Here is a 24,402-nt window from a genome sequence, read left to right as displayed (position 1 = left end):
ATAATCCTCGCCACTTATTACTCTTTCTTTATTTTAGATTTTTATTTGTTGCGAACAAATTATGAGTTCTTATTTTCTTATTACATACTTTGAAATGTATTTTTTGTTAATATTATTTTAAATTAGCTTCCTATTGTCATTGACAACATTTATACTTCATAGCAGCATAACACGCTGATTTCCCATTTACCATTTGTCCTTTTCGTATTTTTCAACTCATTATCGTTTTTACTTCTTTGTAAAGGAAGTATTGTAATCGCAAAAAATTTTGGGTGTCGTATTTTCACTCTGACCGCTCTCTATTCCATCTGAAAGACCCTTTTGCTTTACATTTGTATGTACGGACAGAATAAAAGACTCTTTTCCAAAAATGAATTGTGAAATGGATTTAAAATGGATTTGGAAGAGAATTTTCGTGACACCTGTACGTACGTGCATACGTACACACATATGTATGTATCTCGCATAACTCAAAAAACGAGTAACTTCAGAACTTGTTTATGTGAACCCCTTTTTTTGTTTGCAATCGGCCGCACCAAATGTATATAAATAATACCCACTCTGTTACCCGGCTCAGAGAGCTAAGTTTATTTTTATTCTTATATGTTGGTAAATTGCGCAATTTTTGTTTTAAAATTGATCGAGTTACAATGTTCTTATGTTCCTGTTAAAGTTTTTATGCCTTTAGTTAATCTGCATGCAATAGTTATGGAATTATCAAACAATTTAAAAGTTGTTTAAGTTTTCCACTAAGCCTAACGACACCGCCGTTTGTTTACATTTGGAACTTATCAGCATAGTGAATTAACTCAATTTCTGCACCCACTTTAGTGACGTTGTGGAGATTGGGGCCAAAAATTTTTTGCATCGAAAAATCTGTCTTTTAGACTAATTTTAATTGTCAAATTTGTTTTCTAACGGTTTTTAACTCTGTTTGCTGTTTTAGTTTTTCTGCATTTTACAATTTTTTACAAACATGTTTCGATTTTTTATGTATTTTCCCCTTGCCTCGAAGTGAGAACTGAATTGATTGATTGAGAAATACATTAATGAAATTCGGGCCAATACGTTTAAATGAAATGCAGCAAAAAATATGCATAATTTAATTGGATGTACATTGAAGTCATGTGGCGTTCATATCAGATGTTTCATATTACAATTTCGTATATTTTCATGTTTTTTTCATATCGTTTGCGCGTACTTAATTCCTTAAACTAGCATTTACGTCTATTATTCACAGTTATTCATACATTTAGCCTGTTATAGTGATATGGGTACCATATTTATTCAAAAATAATGGGCTTCGTTTTCCTACAGAAAAGTTACTAAAAATGGTATATTTCTCAGAAACGAGGGCATCTTCAAACTTCAGATTTTTTTTTTCGATTATTAATTATTCCAATGTTTTACCGAATTATGCATCTTAATAGAAACACTATTATTGCTAGTAATTAAAAACCAAATATGAAAACTCTTTCGCTATCTTCTTAGCAAGCACATTTTTGTATCTATTAACAATACTGAAATTAAAGGTTTTTGTCTTAGAATCAAAGAAATACATGATTATATTATGTCCCTAAAGTTTTAGTCTAGAAGGGCTATTAATCTCAATGCCTACTTTTTTGCCGAATCACTTTTGTTGCCAGTTTCACTTTTCAAATACTAGCCGGAGAAAATAATTCTTATGAAGAAGAAAATAAACATTTTAATGAGTTTATCTAGTATAATTTTGCAGGTAATAATTAATAAAAATGGAAAGAAAGATTAAATTTGAAAAAAAGAGTACCTTATACTTCTACAGATGACAACAAACTGGTTCGTCAAAGATAAAAGTATTTCATATCAGGCAGTGGCAAAACATTTCTTTTAAATATCTGAATCCTTTTATTAAATTTAAAAGACAAATATTTTGCGCTTTGTTGAGTGGCAACACATTTTTTTTTAAAACGTCGAGTTTTCTGATTAAATTTGAAATATACCTTACGCCTTGCGAAGTGGCAACACATTGCTTTTAAATCGTCGAGTTTAATCAAAATGCCATTCATACCGCACAAAATATGCAATAAATAAAAAAACACATTTAAAATTCTGGCTTCGGTTCACATGTTCGGGTGGAGGATTTATATGTGTTCGAAACTTGATGGTTCGTTTTTCCAAAATGCGAGTAATGCACGTATACCGTAGGAAAAAAATGGGACAGTTCCATATCTCCTGTTCTACCGGGCCTAATGACAGAATTCAAATTGCGTTTTTCGAGTCTCGAAAGCGCGACTTAAATAATGTATTATAATTATATATAGCATTGTTCTAGTATAGGTATTTTGAGACAAAATCAGACTTTTCCTGAAATGACATATCCATTTTTTTCCATACTTCGAGTCTATAATTCAAATTATGCCTAGATATTAAATTTTGTAATTTTTGGTTTAGAAATTTATGGACAACTTTAAACATTTATCTTGGCGTATTTTGTTCAGTTTGCGCCAAGAATAATCCATTCGGCGAACTTCTTAAGTTATAGCAACCTATTTTACTTTCCTTATTCTTCATTGTCCACGAGCGGAAAAAAAGTCATCGTTTCTACTTTTAAATAATTTTTAAAAAGTGCGTAAACAACAGTTTCGTTATTATAGCTTATATTAAATACTCCAAATTTTAAAACGCGCCAAGATGTAAATTAGCGTATATCTTAAGAAATTTAGAATAAAAAGCCGTAATTTTTTGTAGGTATGCTTAGAAATGCATCTACCTTAAGATGATGGCAAAACTTTTATATACTTGTTTGAAAAAAATTTATAAAAAATTTTTTAAATACAAATTTTAAAAATAAATCATAAACAATAGACGAATTTTATTTGGAATGTATCTAAATTTCCAAATATGAAAGGAAGAATCAAAAAAGTTTAATAAATAAAGAAATATTATTAAATATATATCAAATTCAATCAACATTGAGGAGCTAAAATTTTGATAGCTAATTCTTTAAAATCTAATCTTGCGATTTTTACAAAACTTACCAATTTGGCATAATTTGAGTCGTAGAATCGAAATATGGAAACAATTGGCATGTCATTTCAGAAAAATTCCAATTTTGTGTCAAAATACCTGCATCAGAACAATACTATATATAAATCTAATACATATCCTAAGTCAGTCATTAAAAAAGGCCTCTGTGCATGACATTAGAATTTGAAATTTTCCAGATTTTCAATATACTTCTATTTATGCATACGCAGTAAAGATTCAAATAAAAAATCATAAAATTAAAATATACATTTCATATACTTCTCATCTGAATTTACGAGATATGATAATTCTCATCTGAATTACGTATATTTTGAGTTTTTACTCAAAAATAACATGTTTAAAATATTTTTACTTATTTAACATGTTAATAATATCATTGCTTGAAGACAACGTTAAAATACTTTTTTTTCTTGCAGGCAACGAGCTTTTGGCTGGATGACATGTATTTAAACAACCCAATACCACTCCCTATCAACTCCAACCCTTTCTTCCTACTCCCGAAGCAGCAATTTCATTCATCAGCGGACCAACTCAGGTAACTGTAACCCTAATTATTACACTATTCTTAAACTGCAGACTGTTGACATGCATGCACATTAAGAACAAATCGTTTTACTTCACAAAAAGTGAAAAAAATCACAGTTGTGTTATAAGGTATTTCTCCCACTTCCCTAGCGTGCCTTCGTGGTGTAACGGTAGCTTCGTGGTGTAACGGTAGTATTCAAGAGGTCGTGGTTCGATTCCCGACGAAGGCGGTTGCATATTTTTCACCTTTGTTGCTTCCAAAAATATCCTAATGACTCTACAAGTGGCGCCCGAACTAAAAGGGTTGTGGATGATGATGTAACGGTAGCACGCTGGGCCGGTATTCCACAGGTCCTTGGTTCATTCAGAAAGGAGAGAGAAAATAGGTATAAAGGACACACTGCCATCTGCAAGACAAACTTGCAATGTAAAGTATTCTGCCTTTCACGCGTAATCTCCTAACGGAAAACCCTTTTAAATTTTAATAAAAAAAATAATACTTTATTAAATAAACCTAATTTCAAAACCTTCAAATGCAAAACAAATTTACAGTAGGCTATCTGTTTTAATTTCAATTGCCGTTGGTGTTTAATGCGTGGGATAAGTAACCGAAGTGTGAGAATGTTATAAAGCAAATATAACAAACAAATATTTTACACACACCTTTATTATATTTTTTTATTATTACATTTATTCTGTAGAGTCCTTGGGTTTATTTCGGAAGCAGGAGAGATGAAAAATCCTTCTGAAACGCCTTCGCCGGGAATCGAACCGCGGGCCTCTGGAATACACGCCCAGGGTACAGACCACCATGCCACGAAGGCATGCCAAGAAGGCGGGAGAAATACCTTATATACTCACCCTTTTGAAGAGTCACTGGGTTTTTTTAGAGGACCCAATCGCCAAATTCTGGGTAGGAAGAATCGTCATCCACCACCCTTTTAGTTCGGGCGTCACTTGTAGAGTCATTAGATATTTTTGAAGTAGGAGTCTTAAAAATTCAGGCACAGAAACACACAGAAGATGCATAAACAGACTTAATTCACCATTCCGCTAAGTTTTAAATGTAAAAAAAAATATGACTGCTACGGTTAAAAGAAAATCAGGCTTAGCCACACTTAAACAACTTTAAATTACAAACTATTGCAGGCAGATTAACTAAAGGCATCAAAACCTTAACCGGAAGATAAGAATAACATAATTCAATCATTTTTAGAGCACAAAATGCAAAATTTACCAACATATAAGAACAAACGAAGAGCTTACTGAGCCGAGTAACACAGAGAATATATACATTGCTGGCCACCCAAATTGCAACACCAATAAAAACAACTGTTATCACAACAAAATTTATTTAGTAGATAACATGTTGACCAAGTATCAAATGATTAAATTTATAGACTTCTGTGAAGTGTGCTTCCTTCCAGAATCAGTAGCCAGAGTAGCTCCCATTGTTGGAGATCACCGCTGCCACACGCCTCGGCATTGATTCAAAAAGACTTTGGATGTGTTCTTGGGGTACAGCAGACCAAGCAGCTTCCACATATTGCCAAGTTGATCTGGTGTGGCAGCTTGGGATGTAATCTGGGTCAATCCTTCAGCAATCATGGACCACATGTTTTCTATCGGCGAAAGATCCGGAGAGCGAGCCGGCCAGGGAATCAATTCAATCTGGCGATTGACGGCGAACCCTTGGACAATGCGTGCCACGTGTGGTCGCGCATTATCCTGTTGAAATATGGCTATGGGCAATCCCTGAAGGTAAGGAAGTACAACTGGCTCCAACACCTCGGAGATGTAACGCTGGCTGTTTAAAATACCGACAATGCGTATTAGAGGAGTGCGAGAGTGATATCCAATACCGCCCCATACAATAATACCCGGTGCAGGACCAGTGTGGCGGTACATAACTCAGCTGTTCAGGATGCTTTCTCCACGGTGTCTCCAGACTCGAATCCGACCATCGTGGTGTTGCAGATCGAAGCGTGACTCATAAGTAAAGACACTTTCATTCCATTCTGCCGTCCACATCACATTGTTCTTTCATCGCACCATTGGCGGCGGAGACGTCTGTGGTTCTGCGTCAAGGGTAGACGAAGCAATGGACGTCTTTCGGATAGACCACTCTGCTGTAAACGGCGACGAATGGTACGCGCAGACACTGGATGATGCGTTACAGACTGAATGTGCTGGGCTATGGTTCGTGATGTGACTGAGCGACCCGTCATGAGCACAGTGTTCCAGACCAGCCATGAGCACAATGTTCCTGTCATCACGTGAAGTGGTGCACTGAGGTGGATGCGATCAAACACGTCGGTCCGTCGTAACCTCCTGCATCCAACGGTCCCATATCCGCATTACAATTGTTTGGTTTCGTCCAACACGAGTACCGATTTTCCTAAAAGATAATCCACACTCTCGGTAGGCCACTATCCTTCCTCTGTTGAACTGGGATACTTGATCAAACGATGATCGCTGTTTACTACGAGGCATAATTGATCGTTTTTTTTTTTTTTTTTTTTTTTTTTTTTTTTTTTTTTTTTTTTTAAGTAAAACACAATTGCCGAACTTGAAATCGTCGAAAACTCCAAGCCTTAAATAGTGCTTTGAAGTGGCGCCACAGGCGCACGTAATGTCCGTCTGCGCGGAAATTTTAATCATTTGCATATCTCACCTCCGCTAATGCATGTTGTAAATTTCACGTTATTTCCATGCTTCCTTCAATGTGTTGCATTTACGGTGGCCAGCAGCGTATATATATATATATATATTTATATACTTTTGGTGCGGGATGCTGTCACACCACGAAGGCATGCTGTAAGAAAGGAGAAAATACCTTATGTACCCTTTTAAAAAGTGACAGGGCATTTTGTGACCCAGACGTTACATCCTGGTGATGAATTATCCTCCACCACCTTTCAGTTCGGTCTTCGCTGTAGAATGTTTAAATTATTTTGAAGCAGGAGGTGTCAAAACTGTAAAATACCTCGTCGTGACCCAAATCTGGACCTCTTGAATTCGCTCTGAGTGTTTTCGAATGCAGTGGCACTCCAAATACAGGCATGAACGAGGAAGAAAATACCTTTTAAATTCATTAATTTCACATGTGAGATTATGTATTTTTTATAATAATAGTAAGACTTGATTAATTTCACTTGAAAAAAGGGAAAAATATCTGAAAAGTTTCAGATTTTAAATTACGTCTATAGTGGCATTTTTTAACATTTTGGGCGTTACCTTTATTTATAAAATATTATGTTCTTCGCGTTTAAACCATAAAATTGAATTCAACAGCCCTTTCTTTAGAATTTCCGATACACAATTCCTCGCGCTAGAGATAAAAAGTTTTTTTTTTTTTTTTTCCCTTGTGCCCGTAGAGTGTTGCCATTGCTCGCTTTTAAATTGCTGAGTTTGTTAATCAAAAATTCGTTAAAGTTTTACAAAATATAAAATCGATAATAAAACGAATTCCAAATTTCAAATTTGGGCTTCCACATGCCCATATTCGTAGGAGGATTACGTCATTCAAAATTCGATGGCTCTATGTACTGTAACAGCTTTACATATTATTAAAATCTTGTAGTTTAAATAATTTAAATAGATGAACATTAAGATATTTGTGAATGGCAATATTTGAAACCAGATCGAGTGCCACGTGCGACTCTCGCACGAAGAATGTAATTTATTTTTAAATGTTAGAATATGGTTTTTTTTTTTTTTTCTTGTTTGTATGTCGCCATTTTTTTTAGTGTTAAATAAAAGTTATTGCTGTTTTCCATCATTGGAGTTGCTTCATTTCGCCAAAGAAGTATTACAGTACCGTTGTTTTATCACAATGCGAGAAATAGACATCCATTTATGCAGATTTTTCACTATTTAATTTCTTCAAATATAATGCAGGGCTCTAACATTGGGTGGCAACAGTTTGAAAGGTGAAACGGACATTCAGAGTGATTCGACGTAAAATCGCAAAATGGAAACAATAGTCCCCAAAGCCCCTTTGGACTGAAAACGTAGACTTGAATTATTTTCCTCTATCAAAAGTCTGATTCGAAATAAAAGAGCAAATTGACGAAGAATATACGAAAGACAAGTTATAATTCAAAAAGTAAAACCTAGTTCTTGTAAACATAACTCTTTGTGTCAAGAATCAGTTTCTATATAAAGAAACCTTACTTGCTTGAAAAAGGTTTTTCAGATATTAATCTACAAAACACTGTCGAAAACTATTTAGCATTGCGAGAATATGTAGGAGAATGCGATAATTACTAAATAAATTTGCTGATATCTACCTTATTATAATATGTAGGGCTATTAGGTTATTTGGAAGCAAGAGACTTGAAAATGAGCAAAGCCTTCACCGGGAATCGAACCACGGAATAAGCGCCCAGCGTGCAGACCACTACACCTCGATGGCACGCTAAAAAGGCGGGAGAAATGCCTTATAAATTAGTAATGTCTATTTACTATAAATCGGTAAATTAGTAATGTGGTTTTAATCAATCTAGTTTTCTGTTATTTTGGGCAATCCATGCATTCTAAAACCTCCATGTTACATATTTATATAGCAAGCTACTGTATTGGTAATTTTCTCATCTTACTTCTTAATTTTCGAACTTCAATTCACTTTTTTTCACATATATGTTTCATGATGATCCTAGCCTACATCCGTGACCAAGTACCCTTTTAAATATTTGTTCTTGAATTCACATATCTAATTCCCATTGTAGGACAAATCGTGAGTTTTCATGCTCCAGCGAGCATTCTGCAACGATTTGTTTGCAACCGACTAGGTAGCAAGTCATGTATGTCCACGCTACACAGGGTTTACAAAAAACAGTTTATTAATAATACACCAGTGGGCGAACATGTGAATTAAATTGCTAGAACAAAAGGCCACTGCTCAAACTGTTGCTGTTCGAATATCGCTTGGTTAACCATGCGCATGCTCCGTGTGGTGATAAGTGATTACGTGGGACTTGACCTCCGTGTCTCTGAAGTAATATGGCAACACAGCTATGAATTCTGATGTTCAGTCACGTCGAGTTTTAATTAGGATACAAAGCACTCAGACAGCTAGCTGAAGAGCCACACAAAAAGCATTTGGTAGGCTTCTTGCTTCTGGCAGCAAGTATTGTAGGGTAAATGGTTAAATATCTCCGCATTAGTGTGGGCTGTTTGAGAATGCATTGAACGCTCAGTAAACTGAACATATGTTTTAAGGTTCAAGGAATACTAATAATCATAAATAGAATTATGAATAAAAGAATATTCCATACTGCTTGCTCAGAATTAATTTTTCTTTGTAAATATGACTCAGAAATTTCATGAATGACTGTTTATTAAATTCCAACTATTAGCTCCTACTCTCCCTATATCTTATTCAAACTTTCAATCGTTAATAAAATACTTTTTATTCATCCACACAAGTTCAAATAATACATTTTTTTAAACGTTTAGTGGATGACACTTGATGTTAATACAGTTTTTTCACATATTAATTTTTTTAATTTTTAATTTAATTTTTTTTTTTTTTTTTTTTTTTTTTTTTTTTTTGTATTTTTAAAATTTTTCTTGGTTGACCTAAGTAGAAATTGACTTTAGTTTTTTTTTATTATTTTATTAATTATTAATTAATTAACTTTCAATCGTTAATAAAATACGTTTTATTCAGCAAGTTTAAATACATTTTTAAAACTTGTAATGGATGACACTTGATGTTAATACAGTTTTTTTACATATTAAAATTCTTTAAAAATGTTTATTAAAAAATTTTTTTGTGTGTTTTTTTAATTTTTTGTATTTTAATTTTTTTTTTTTTTTTTTTTTTTGTTGACCTAAGTAGGAATTGACTTTAAAAAAAATTATATCACTTGTTTTATATACATATCGATAACTTTTGTGGTATTTCATTAATTCAAAAATAATAAGATTCAAAGCAAATTCGAAAAATAAACTTGAAATGTAATACATTATCTCAGTTATTCCTTTGCTTGATGTACAAAATTTTCTTTGTCGTTTTTGCTAACGTAAAATTATACTTCAAAGAAACAAACTGTTTCATAATTGATGTCTAAATTTTCGTATTTAAAATATTTATTTAAACTTTAATTTTTAAAAAGCAGTAAGGTTTTTTTTCCCTTCTTTCTGCGTGCCTTTGTAATAGATAGCATAGATGGATAGATAGATAGATGCCTCTTTTAACTGAAACGGGCCTACGAGCGGCCAAACGGCAATGTTGTTAAATACTGGTAATTCGACCCGGCTGCAAATCCCGGTAAATAGGCTGGCTATATGGGAGTTTTAATGAGTTTACACATATGTAACGTGGATCCCAACTAGTTTCCCTCAACCTTTTGATGGTCTTCAAGGCGTTCATCTTGCGTTACAAATTTACTATTGACAAATATCGCACGTGTTCGCGAAAAATGAATTATTTAATCTAGCTGCAGCCGGAGGGTTAAAAAGTTCTCCAAGAAGACATTCTCTCCATACACAGGCAGTTCTCCAGTTAACCTAACGTTTAACTGGAAAGGTCCACTGAGTCATTTTGCTAAGTTTCTAATTGTGACTGTGAATCTTTTTCGGAAGAAGGGTTTTAATTACTAATTTAGCTAACAATAAGTTTCATTTTTTATTTTTATTTATTTATTTATTTATTTTTTTTTAGTCCAAAGGGATTTGAATCCCGAAGGACTACTAGTTTCGTTTTGGCATTTTGCGTCGGAAATGTCGGTTCACTTTTCAAACTGTTGCCACAAAATATTAGAGTCCTGCATTATATTTGAAGAAATTAAATAATGAAAAATCTGCATAAATGTATGTATATTTCTCGTATTGTGATAAAACAACGGTACATAGAGTCATCGAATTTTGAATAACGTAATCCTCCAACGAATATGAGCATGTGGAAGACCAAATTTGAAATTTGAAATTTGTTTTATGATCGATTTCCTATTTTTTAAAACTTTGACGAATTTTTGATTAACAAACTCAAGGATTTCAAAGCGAGCAATGGCAACGTTGTGCAGAAAAAACATTTTTATCTCCAGCGCGTGAGTCTCTGTATCGGAAATTCTAAAGATATGCTCGTTTTAAAACTATTTTGCGATATTGCTGTTGCACTGGATCTTATGGTTTAAGTGCGAGGAACATGATATTTAATAAAGAAAGGTAACACACAAAATGTTAAAAAACGCTCCTTTGGACGTAATTTAAAATCTGAAACATTTCAGATTTTTTTTTTTTTTTTTTTTCTGAAATATTTCTATCTTTGGTTATTTTGAGTTTTCTTACTTAGATGTTTAACAAAAGAAATGTCTTTAAAAGTACTTTTTTACTGTAGCATACGCCTTAGCAAATGTTACCAATCCATGAAGCTTAAAATCTTTAATATTTCGTACCATATACCACCTACATTCTGAATCGAACAGAGTATCATGCAACTTCTTCCATAACCAGCTTTCGGAATGCTGCCACTCAGGAAAACGTAAGATATTTAATTTGTCTTTCAACTTTAATCTGTATAGACTTTACGATTTAAAAGCATTAAATATTTGTTTAATAATTTAAATATTTGTTTTATTTTTGGCAACATATATAACTAATGTAGCTTAAGTAAATTTAATATACATTATATATTTAATCAATGACTTCTATGAAAGTTTTGCAACGTAACTGTAATCAAAAAAATATTTTTTTAACGCTTGATATTTATGTACCTCAATAAACAAAAATTTGAAATACCAGCAAGTGAAGCTTACAAGCATTTAAAAAACTTAATTCGTAACATCCCTTAAAATACTCACAATTATATATAGAGAAAATAGGAAAATATGAATATAATATTCGGAACAATAACTTTCTTGCGAAAATGTAATGAAAAAAAAAAATACCTAACATCTATCGATGCTACTGATAAGGTACTTTCTCTTTGCTTTCTGTATGCCTTCGTGGTAGTACACTGACCACGTATTCGAGAGATCCAGGTTCGAGACCAGGAGAGCATATTTGCTTCAAAAAAAACCTAATGACTCTACAATGTTATTTTCAAAATAAGAATTTATATTAATAAATAAATCAAGATCCTATAGAATCTAATTTACTTGGACGTAAATTGCTAAATAAATTATATTCTAATAAAGCTTGTTTAAAGCAATAAAAACGGAAAATTTTTAAAGTAAGGAAAAACATTTTGAAACAGTTATTTAGAAATATCATTTCTAAAAATAAATATATTGCAACACAAACTTCATTCTAAATAAAAATTCTTTTTTTTTTCTTTTTAATTTAATGATTTTTAGGTATACTACGCAAATCCTTCTTTGATTAAATTTCTTTTCTTGGAAAAAAAAAGGATATTGATCGAGTTTTGTAATCTTTTCTTGAAACATCTTAATACATTCGTACTCTTAATTTAATATTTCTTCAACGAATTACGAAAACCAGAAACCATGATATCTTTCTTCAGTAAATAAAAGTCAAGGTCAAAGGAAAAGAATTATTTTGTGATACATTCTATATTTGCATTCTATATTTGCTCATGTTATCCTCCAAAATAGAACATGGAATATAAAATCATTTTTAAGAAATTGCATCAAGTCTGAAATGCAGAAGCATTTGAAACTGGGAAAACATTTTTTGAACCGAAAAAAAATTATCTTTGTAAAGTGCATAAAAGTATTAGGAATAATATAAAATTTCATTCCTGGCTCTGTAAAATTGTTTACTTCGTAAGCAGTGAAGCAGATAAATTTGTTTTCAAAAGAACGTAATAAAAATAAAGTATGTTTCTAAGAACTAAATTTTATTAAAATCTGGTTAGGAATATTGCTAACTCCAACAGTGCTGATAATTTTTTTCAAGGAAAAGTAATATGAAGTTGTGTGTGTGTTGTGACTTACCTCATTTGTCTGACAGTTGTGCACACGAAATTCATCGTCGCCAGGAATGGAAGATTGCGCCTGTTGTTGGCAAGAATCTTGAGCACCACCAAACAGGTGACGACAGTATGACTTCGTTCAGTTCCGCTCCCAAATTTGATGGAGAGCACCCTGAGGGAGGGGTCTGAGAATTTCCACTCCTCTTTCTCTACCAACAACCTCAAGATTACTTTCGGCTCGCTTCACATTTAGAATCCTCATGCCGCATGGACACTATACATTAACAAACATCCATGCCGTACGGACACTATACGTTAACAAACATCCATGCCGCACGGACACTATACATTATCAAACATCCATGCCGCACGGACACTTTACACTAACAATCATCCATGCCGCACGCACATTGTACATTGACAAATATCCCCGCCGCACGGATACTGTACATTAACAAGCATGCGTACCGCACGGACATTGTACATTGACAAATATCCGTGCCGCGCGGATACTGTACATTGACAAACATCCATGCCGCACGGACACTGTACATTAACAAACATCCATGCCGCACGGACATTGTACATTGACAAACATCCATGCCCACGGACATTGTACATTAAGGTATCTGCCTACGTTCGGAGCACTTTTTTTTAAAAACATAGAATTCTGATGAAATATATATTTATTTAGTCAAAATATGATATCAAATCATGAAAATAGGTAAATTTTTAGGAATATTTTTATAAATTTTTTAAATATATGCAATTTTATGCAAATTTTTAGGAGAATTTAACACTTACGTTAAATGCCGTATATTTTTTCTCACAGCATATATTTCAATTTTTTTTATACTGTATACTACTACAACACTTATCTGTGTTATGAACTAAAATGTATATGATATTTCTAAAATTTACTAAAATATGTGTAATTACATGAAAAAACACAGTTTTTTGTAAAATATTTCTTATCGTTTTATATAGAAATACTTATAAAACAATCAAATTAATAAATATTACTTAGATTGTAGCTTAAAACCTAATAAATAATATAGAAAACATTTTAGTGAAATTTAATAGAGATATCTTTAGAACATTTTGAGTAATTACATTTCTTGTATGTAAAAACACTAGAAAAATTAGTTTTTTAGAAAACGCATTTAAAGATTTCACATTAACAGAAAAAATGTTCTGTTGTATTTACACACTTAAAATTCTCCACATTTGTACATCACACCCTCCATATCTTTATACTTAAGTAATTTTGATTTCCTATTTGATTTTAATTTTTTTCTGGCTATTTTCGAAATGAGCGACGAATAAATTTTCGAGTTCTTTATTCTTTCGTTATCAATTCCAAAGTAATTTTTAATCATTTCTTGTTCAATTGATATGCCTAAATGTTCAAACACAGGAAGTAATCCAAGATACCCTGAATTAAAAATTAAAACGGCTATATATGCACCCAGCAACATAGTCTTTATACCTAATCTCAATGTTGCCAAACCCAGTTAAAAAAACCGCAATGTTGCCAGTCCCAGTTCAAAGAATTAAGGCAAATAATTATTGCCAGAAACAAAAAGAAAAAAAGTACCCAGAATTAAAATGAAATGTTTTAGCACAATTTTACACACAAACAGTTAAAAAAAAACACGGATAACAACATTGTTTACCTTTAAGTTGAGCCTTTTAAATGGCACTTCCGGTCTTTCTGCTTTCACTTCCAGTGCAGTTAATTGGCTGTACCTTCTCTTCTAATTATCACAAACGTAAAAATGAACCATTTTCGGAATCCTACAAAATTGACCTTTCAAATTGGGCAATAAAAAAATCGAATTTTTTCGCCGAAATCGTTTTTTTAACGTAGGCAGATACCTTAACAAACATCCATACCGCATGGACATTGTACATTGACAAATATCTCCGACGCACGGATACTGTACATTAACAAACATGCATACCGCACGGACACTATACATTAACAAACATCCATGCCGCACGGACACTGTACATTGACAAATATCCACGCCGCACGGATACTGTACATTAACAAATATCCATACCGCATGGACATTGTACATTAACAAACATCCATACCGCATGGACATTGTACATTGACAAATATCTCCGCCGCACGGATACTGTACATTAACAAACATGCATACCGCACGGACATTGTACATTGACAAATATCCGTGCCGCGCGGATACTGTACATTGACAAACATCCATGCCGCACGGACACTATACATTAACAAACATCCATGCCGCACGGACACTTTACACTAACAATCATCCATGCCGCACGGACTATACATTAGCAAACATCCATGCCGCACGGCCAGTTACACATTAACAAACAACCATACCTTCTTCGGGATTGAAACCCGGGGTCTTCGCTACCGCAACACGCTTCCCTAACCACTATACCGTCTGGGCGGCATATAAAGCTTTTTTTAAAAATGGAGTTTTCATTCAGTTTAAAAAGGTTGCTGGTTTGCAAAATAGGAGTAGTCCTATTTTGCAAAACGTTCTTTGCTCCTGAAGGAAGGAGACCTGTGCCTGATCGCCCTTGAGATCGACAAAGATTTCCTGAAACTTAAACCAAATTTAGGCTGCTTATTTTGTCCAATTTTAAATGAAACGCTTGTTTTGAATAACTAAAATTAATAGAAAGAAGAATTTCAAAGCTAAGATTAAGAATTGATATAAGTGAAACTATACTCTACTGTTAATAAATACTTTCTAACTAATTTGTATTCCTGGTGAGAAAATGGAAAGGAGAAGTTACTGCAAGTGCTGAAATTATAAATAAACTCTTAATGCAAAGTAATTGTAATCGTACATGCTTTCAGAAGTTGCCTTTTATAAACCTCTAAGTACCGTTGCTATGGAAGTACTGCGTTCTCAGATCCTCATCTTTTGCGATCTGTGAAATCCCTTACCTTCAGCATTAATTTTCTACCTAAGATTTTGTAATTCTCTTGTCAACAAGAGAACTCCTACATGTGATAACGCTTGAGTTCCACACCGCTTTGGAGAAACTTCTTTACATACTTTACTACCCTTTCTATCCAATCCTTTATTGGAGCATTTATGTTTTACTGTATAATATGCGAGTATATCAAAATGATGGTCAATGTCTGTCGTTTCATCTAGGACCTCTCAATCTATTACTGTAATACTAGAGACACGTTTAGTAATAGTAAGATCAATCCAACTTCATACCCTACTTCAAGAGTATGTTGGAGGCCCATTTGGATTATTTTCTATAGCAAGATTATTCATTGTGATAACTTCACGCATATCTATACCTGTTGGATCTTCGTATGGGAAACCCCATGCCATGCTTTTTACATTGAAGTCTCCAGTGATAACAATATCACATTCGTATAGTCTCTCTAAAACTGGAAACCCAGCAGCTAGATACTCAAATGGCGGGCAGTAACAGTCAACTTTGCTGTTTGAGAGTTCAGTTAAAATTGCCACTACATCTCATGATACGTAAGTTTGAATGAAGGATTGCCGCTATATCTCGTGAGACATATGTTGAAGGATGAATAGACTGTGGTTCTGCATCAGTATCAAACCACCTGTGATTGGTTGTTCTTCCCACTGTGGAGTATTTTCACTGACTGAGATGCTTAACTGTTGCTTTAACTGTACTAGCTTATAAACAGCCGGAAGCTTTTAACCTCGTTGCATTTTTTTCGCTTTTTGCTGCTTATACTCTTCTTGCTACCTTACGCTATTCTGCCTTTTATTCTCGATTTGTTTTTTTCCGTTTATTTTGTATTAATAGCCATAATAGTAGAACTCTTTAGGTAAAAGAGTTCTACTATTATGGCATTACTACTGGAACAGTAGCTACTAGCTGGTGCTGCCGTGAAGGGTGCAGTTATTATGCACACCCTCATTTAATCCGCGACACAGGCATTTTCTTTTCTCTTCTGGAGTTTGTTTTGCTTTTCATCCGCGCTCATCGTATTGAAGATGCTGGCTGCTATTGCGAAAGCTATGGAGCTATATCCGGAGCAAAGTAATACCGTTTCTCGGTGTCAGAAGCAGGAGGAAGAATTTTGTAGTAGCGGGTCCCGAATAATCATTTTGGAGGATAGTCTATCAAGCATAATGCATGAACAGACTTTATAAATGCAACTGGAACTCTTACATTTTTCGTGTTGGATAACTCACTATGACATGGCAATGACCAGGATTTTACTTTGGGTAAAGTAAACCACTATTCTATTTAAAGTTGTTCAACATCTTCACACTAAACACCAAGATATAAATCGACTTACTTCGACACTGAATCCGATAATGAAGGTTCGTTGAAAGCATGAAAGATGAACTAACATAACATTGTAAAAAAAAAAAAACAATTACAATACAAACCCAACTATCCGAACTCGACTATTCAAATCGCTGATTATCCGAATCGCTTTTAGAATTTAAGAAACAAAATTAAGATAGAAACGTACTGTGATTCGCGAGCGTGACCACCAGCAACTTCTCTTGTCAAATGGATATGCGACTTGGCTGCCCGAATACAAGTTGAAGACAATCAAACAGCTTACTCTGACCGAGATGTTCAGCAAGCAATAACTTTCAGCACTTGTAAGTACTGTGCAACGGGATATATAATATGTATGTAAACATTTTACCTTTTCATTTTAATTAATTAATACCTCTTTTCTTTAAGATAGTTTCTTTCTCCTATTTTCCGCATACAGTAATTAATTAAAGTAGACCCTTTCTTCAGGAAAAAACCAATTATCCGAAGTTTTGATTATCCGAAGGGTTCCGGTCTCAATTGATTCGGATAATTGAAGTTCTACTGTATTAAAATGTAAGTAGAACCCTTCTTCGGAAAAAAACAATTATCCGAAATTTTGATTATCCGAATGGGTTCCGGTCCCAATTGATTCGGATAATTGAAGTTCTACTGTATTAAAATGTAAGTAGAACCCTTGTTCGAAGAAATACAATTATCCGAACTTTTGGTTTTCCGAATGGGGTCCGGTCCCAATTGATTCGGATAATTAAAGTTCTACTGTAATTAATTAAAATGCAAGTAGAACCCTTCTTCGGAAAAATCCAATTATCCGAACTTTTGATTATCCGAATGGGGTTCCGTCCCAATTGATTCCGAAAATTGGTGTTCTACTCTAATTAATTAAAGTGTAAGTAGACCCTTTCTTCGGAAAAACCAATTATCCGAAATTTTGATTATCCGAATGGGTTCCGGTCCCAATTGATATGCATAACTAGAGTGCTATTTTTTTCTTATTTTTATGCTGCAGAAGAGGACTGCTGACTCTACGGCTATAAAATTTGCCTCACAGCTTTATTCTCCTCCTTGCAGAAGCTATCTAATGCTGCTGCGTCCCCTCCGCAGAAGGGCCGGCAGAACAGACTGCTACAAACACGTGATGAAAAAGAAATTCGCAAGGCTATTAACAGTGACGCATAAGTCATCACAGGCTACACAGTCTTGTGCTAATCAGCGACTAAGTCAGATCACTCTTGGTCTAAGAGGAATGTCTAAGTATTACAATCTAAAATACATGAGACTGCATTACAGATACATGACTTAACATTTAGAATACTTAACATATGTTATACCACTTTCAGGCTAACTTCACAAAACACTATTAAACAAGGTGCTACCAGAATTAATAGAAGAAGAAATTGTTGTTTTACTGGATCGAGGCATATACTATTGGCATATACTGCGTACTTTTGTTCGAGGCATATAATGTTGATGCGAGGCGTGTTTTATCGAGTTTCCTGTTTAATTAGTCTAAGTCCGATTTACAACAGAATGCCAGCAACCAACTACTGAGTGGTTCGAGAATGTCATCAGATATGTTTATTTCGATATATTAAGCTAAACGGATTTTGCACTGTCAAAAACAACTGATCACAAAATTTACTCTAGACATAATTTACTTGCTGTCAGACCAATTTAAAGAAGAAAACTAGAACGACCTAATACCCTCAGTCTTAAACACCAAGAAGGATAGAAATTTCCAAACAATACTATTTCTTTTCTCAACCATCCATCTCTAGCACCGACCGCTCACTACGCAGCCAAATTATACTCATGTCCATAAATTAAGGATAATGCAAAATCAGGCAAAGGAAGAGTTAGAAGCAAAACAAATTTGACCTTTATGTAAAGCTTATTTATTAGACAAAAGGTAAAGAGCAAAAAAAGATACTATATGTTTGATATTATTAAAAAAAATTAGCGAATTTTTCTCCCTGGAGCAAATTACAAAAAAATCCTATTTACAAAAAAACAATATTACATGGTTGGTATGATTGTAAATACATTATATGTCTCCCAGACGATGCAATACAGTCCGTACAACGCCTAGGCATGCCGAGTATCAAATTATCGATCTGATCTTGAGGAATATTACATCACTCATAAAGCAATGCTCTCCGAAGTTCTCGTAGATATGTAGGAGGAGGTTGACGGCCTGCAACTCGTCGGCCAAGTATGCCCCACACGTGCTCTACTGGATTCAAGTCCGGTGAGAATGCTGGCCAGTCCATACGGGTGATATCCTCCGATTGAAGGCATTCGCTTACGATGTTTGCACGGTGAGGACGGGCGTTGTCATCCATAAACACAAATTGTGCGCCCATGGCGCCCCGAAACATGTTGTATGTTATTCCAGAATGACGTCCCTATAGATTTGGCTTGTCGTGGTTCCAATTTGAACGTGCAGCTCAGTTCTGGAACCTAGAATAATTCCACTCCAAACGAGCACTCCTGCACCACCGTAACGGTGTCGTTCAATGATATTTTCTTGGTGGTAACGGGTATCTGGAGCTCTCCATATGAAAGTCCGGCGAGAATCAGACTGCAAACTAAACCTGGACTCGTCGGAAAACATCACACAAGCCCACTGTTGAGGTATCCACAATGCATGCTCTCTACTCCAGCCTAACCGCAGGCGACAGTGAGTTGCAGTAAGTGGAACGCATCTGACAGGACTACGAGCATATAGACCAATCTGCCCTAAGCGTCTGTACACGGTCTGCCTTGAAATTGTCGTACCAGTGGCTGAAGAGAGCTGACGAGACAGGTCTGAGGCTGTGCTCCGCCTGTTTCTTTTGGCTCTAACTGCTAAATACCGGTCCTCATTCCGCATTGTAACTCTGGGGCGACCTGTGCTGTAACGTCTACTCATATTACCATCATCTTGGAATCGTTGCCAAAGCCTGGAGATGACACTCTGGGCAATTCCAAGTTCGTCGTATACTTCCAGTTGGGTACGCCCACATTCCAGACGGCTGGTAATTCTACCACGTAAAAAATCATCCAAATGCGTCCTTCGTGTCATAACTATTCGGTTATTGCGCTGAAATGCTTATAAAGCGCCTGCGAACAATTTTACTTCTTTGCCTGTATTCCTTATATATCACTCTCTTACACTCTCGTCATTGTGACGTACCATCGGTGTCATCTGATTACTTCCTGAAATTTGCATATGATTCTTGAAGAGATGTGTAGTGATTTTACAGGAGATATATTTATTTTAGAGTTCGATTTCCGCCCGCGTGTTTCCGAATTATCCTTAATTTATGGACATGAGTGTATCTGCCCCAAGACATTTTGATCTAAAAATTGTTATTTAAGTTCGTTTTTTAAATTCCTTTTGATATTTTTCATACATTTACATTCCCTATTCGCATAAATAATGCTATATGATATTCCATTTACAAATTAATATTGCGTAGATAATCTATATATATATATATATATATATATATTCGTGTATGCATATTAATAAATATTGCAGGTTCTTATGGAGTTAGAAATTCACAAAATCGACAATTTGTAAATTTTATTTACATATGGATTTACGAAACATATTATTTATGTTGCTCGGGGGATTATTGTACTAAATGTTAAACTAACTACATATTCTAACTGGACTTGAAGGCGAGTAATCTGCAATGCAGAATATTAACGAGTTATTTCAATTTAATAAACACTGCAGACGCATTTGTTTGAGCTCATGAATTATGCCTTTTGAAATGCGTAAGAATTGATTTTATTTATATGCAAAGTCTGGATCTGACTGAAAGTTTCATTCTGATGCAAGACTTTGTTTCTCTGTAGAATATATCTCTAGATACTAAAGAATTTAATATTATTTGAATAAATTTAATATTACAAGGCTTTCAAAAAATCCAAGAATGCTAATATATTATAAAAAGAATACATTTATTAATAATAATAATATTTTAAAGAAATGCTCATGTAAATAATAATTATTAAATGCAGTTATTAAAAGCAAGAAATGTTAGTAAAAAACATTTTTAGAGCTAAGTATCTATATATATAAAAAAGAATGTCTGTTTGTGTGTTTGTTTCTAATTAACTCAGTCACTACTACAGCTATCGTCACAGAACTTTCTACTATTCTTTTGTGGGTCCTGGGAAAGTTCGACGACCACTGTTTTCCAAACAAAAATAGCTAAAATCAGAGATATTAATTAAAAACACTGAAAATGCTAATTTTCCCCCTCATTTTTCCGCATGGCAACAGTCTCATACGCTAGAATTAAAAATTTGCTTTATTTCGAGAAGTGTTGCCACTGCTATCTTCAAATCGTAAAAAAAAATTTCCAAGTTTTACAATGAAATAAAAATGGCATTGCCACACATTAAATACATTATTCCCAATTCCAAAAATTCTTAGAAAGCCATTTCGACTGTTCTCATCTTCGTACGACTTCGGTCAGCCGAGATATTAATTAAAAACTCTGAAAATGCCAATTTTCGCACTCATTTTTCCGAGTGGCAACAGTCTCGCGCGTAGGAAAAAAAATTGTTTTATTTCGAAAAATCAAGTTCTCGCTCTCAAATCGTTGAGTTTTTTAATCAAAAATTACAAATTTTTTCTTTATGTAAAGCAGAATGTCTGTTTGTGCGTTTGCTTGTTCGTTGGAGTTATTATTTCTGCTTTCAATTATGATCAATTTTTTGCCACATTTAATCGACTAAAATTAAATATAGGTTAAATATTGGATGGAACTTGAACTTTTATGACCATTTGATTAGAAAGACGAAAGTCATTAAAAACTGCGTGCCATTGTTGCTGATATAATGAGAGAGAATCAGTTTATTTTTTTATCGAAATTTTTTATGTAGTTCCATCAGACTAAAAACTGTAGGAGTAATTAATCATATTTTTTGCATCGTTATTAGAGAAGAATTACAGCGGTATCGTTCTCTCTGTTGTTATATACATTACTCTCAAACTAACTTAACTGGCATCTGGTACTTCCGGTAGTTAAAGAATATTTCATTAATATATTATTCATACATTCATTTAAATATTACTGGTTAGTTTTGGAGCATGTCCTTCGAAAGATCCACCTAAAATAATTTTTAGAGCACAGCACAATAATAGCTTATATTCACGGCAAAAGCATTTGCCCATTAAACATTACCTCGATTCATATATATATATATATATATATATAATTTCACCTACGGTTTTTCCCACTTTCAGAAATTTAAAACAGAATTTATACCAAAAGCACTTAAATTCTTTTTTAGAAATTCTTTCTGGTCGTACCATAGTCTGACAAACCTTTTTATGCTTGTCTAGAATACCATCATGAACACGACACAGCATACTATTTAAAGGAACTTTTATGTTCAGATTTTTGTCTGAACCTGATTAATATATTCCCCAGAGTATTTTGATTTAGTATGCGCTAACACATTACCGTTAATAAAAAAGCGAAAAAGGAAAAAAGAACCTCAAAGTTCAAAATCCCCAGACACCAAGGAACTAACTGCAATGGAAATTCCCCGCTCCCCTGCATGTTTCCTCTAACCAACAAAAAAAATAAATAAATAAATAAAAAGGCGTATTATCCTAATTGAAACACCGTCAGTTACAGGGGAACTTCACTGTCAACCGTGTAGTCAAAACAATGTCAACCAGTTCCGCTTAGAATTCCACATGCGCAATCAAAACATGGCTGCCAAGTACGTGCGCTGCGAGCCAAAAACCTCTGGAAGTCATTTTATCTAAAGCTTTTGGGATATCAGCTCCCTGTAGTGCCCTGCTTTGGATTTAGGGTGAGAATAGCGCTCAGCCTTTTGTGAGAAGAATGGTAGAAAGGTAATTTGAAAGCAGTAATATGATTACTTTGTTGTTAAGAGCGCTTTGGAACGCAGTTCTGGTGTTAACTGCAACCTTGATTTCGGGTTAAAAGGAAGAATGTTACTGCTGTTTTCTTCCCTAATTATTCTGATAAGATACACGGAGCTTCATTTTTAAATTGCGAATAAATACGTTGTATTATTCCGCATTAACAGAATTAGGAGATTTTTCTACATTTGCATTATGATGCATTATTTCTGTATGTGTATTACGATATTTTCCTGTATTTTTCCTCTATGTGCCCGAAGTTACAACTAAAGATAGCTAAATTTCAATACAGCTCACGATAATTAAATTTGAAAAGTTAAAATTTAAAAAAGATAAATTTGAAAAGTTAAAAATTTAAAAAGATAAATTTGAAAAGTTAAAATATAAAATGCTAAATTTGGAAAGTTAAAATATAAAGAGCTAAATTTGGAAAGTTACAGCTGAAGTTAATTAAATTTGAATACCAGATAAACATCATTTGATATATTGAAATTATTTATCATATTATAAATTCATGCAATTTTGTCATCAATCTATCTTTTAATAAAAAATTTATTACTCTGATAAAAACGTTTCGAGATAAAAATTCGTTTTAAGATCTTAGTCTTCGTAACAAACAGCATGTTCATATAAATTCACACACGACCTTTAGTTTCGCAACTGTTGATCATAAACTTCATTACCAGTTACAAAACTGTTTCAAAAGACGCAAACATTCGTGTTTTGATACTTTTTTAAACTTAATAAAATAAAAACTAAAGATCTGAATTACTTCAGATTTTATATCACACCCAAAGGGGCGTTTTTTGGAAGTTTTATGTGTTACATTTATTTATTAAATATCATGTTCTTTGCATTTAAACCATAAAATTCGGTTCAATAGCAATGTCGCAAAATAATTTTAAAATGAGCATATCTTTAGGATTTCCGATACTCAGTTCCGCGCGCTGGAGATAAAAAGTCCCCCCCCGTAGAGTGTTGCCATTGCTCGCTTTGAAATCCTTCAGTTTCTTAATCAAAATTTCGTTAAAATGTTACAAAATATTAAATCGATAATAAAACAAATTCCAAATTTGAGCTTCCATTCGCCCACATTCGGAGGAGGATTTACGTTATTAAATTTGATAGCTCTCGGTACCTTTGTTTTATCACAATGCGAGAAACATACATGCATTTATGCAGATTCTTCATTATTTAATTTCCTTAAATATAATAGAGGACTCTAATATTTGGTGGCAACAATTTCAAAAATGATTCACCGTTTGTAGTCAATCGACGCAAAATGCCAAGACGAAATTAAGAGCCCTTCTGAGATAACGGTCCTTTGGGCCAACAATTGAAGAAGGTTTTTATATAATAAGCTATTATTTCAAATGGATATGATAATCCATGCACTAAAAGGAGGAAATAAAGGTAAAGGGGTAAACACCACTTTTGCGGACACAATTTATAGACAAACTAAAATGGATTACTGAATCAAGACTATATTGCATGATATTTAATATTGTTACGAATTTGTTATTTAGATAGCTAATTTTAGTAGAATTATAATTAAAATTGTTGTATTTTCCCCTGAAATGCAGTACGAGACAAATTTTAAGAGAAAGCTATGCCGGGAATGTAACAGGGGCACGTGCATTTAATAAATAGATATATCGGTAATTTGTATTGAAATTGAATAAATGTAATTGACTACTGTGTTAGCTATAACCATCATTCCGTTCCCTTATTGGTTCCCAGTAATTTCGAGAAGCAGAAATTGCTAGAAATATCTCGC

General features: G+C 33.8%; 1 protein-coding gene across 1 annotated transcript in view; it reads left to right on the top strand.

The window, feature by feature from the left end:
* Nucleotides 1-24,402, top strand: part of LOC118183671 (choline O-acetyltransferase-like) — a 189,707-nt gene that overhangs the window by 42,808 nt on the left and 122,497 nt on the right. Inside the window, exon 2 of the mRNA XM_035353269.2 lies at nucleotides 3,444-3,562. Within this exon, the coding sequence (XP_035209160.1) occupies nucleotides 3,468-3,562 (95 nt within the window). The 5' untranslated portion in view covers nucleotides 3,444-3,467. The remainder of the gene's footprint in view (nucleotides 1-3,443; nucleotides 3,563-24,402) is intronic.

Source organism: Stegodyphus dumicola, chromosome 11 (assembly GCF_044657685.1).
Source record: "Stegodyphus dumicola isolate Sdum_Otavi_A_Nest chromosome 11, ASM4465768v1".
Classification (NCBI taxonomy): Eukaryota; Metazoa; Arthropoda; class Arachnida; order Araneae; family Eresidae; genus Stegodyphus; species Stegodyphus dumicola.
Note: the sequence above shows the minus strand (reverse complement) of the source record. Positions and strands in the feature narration are given on the sequence as shown.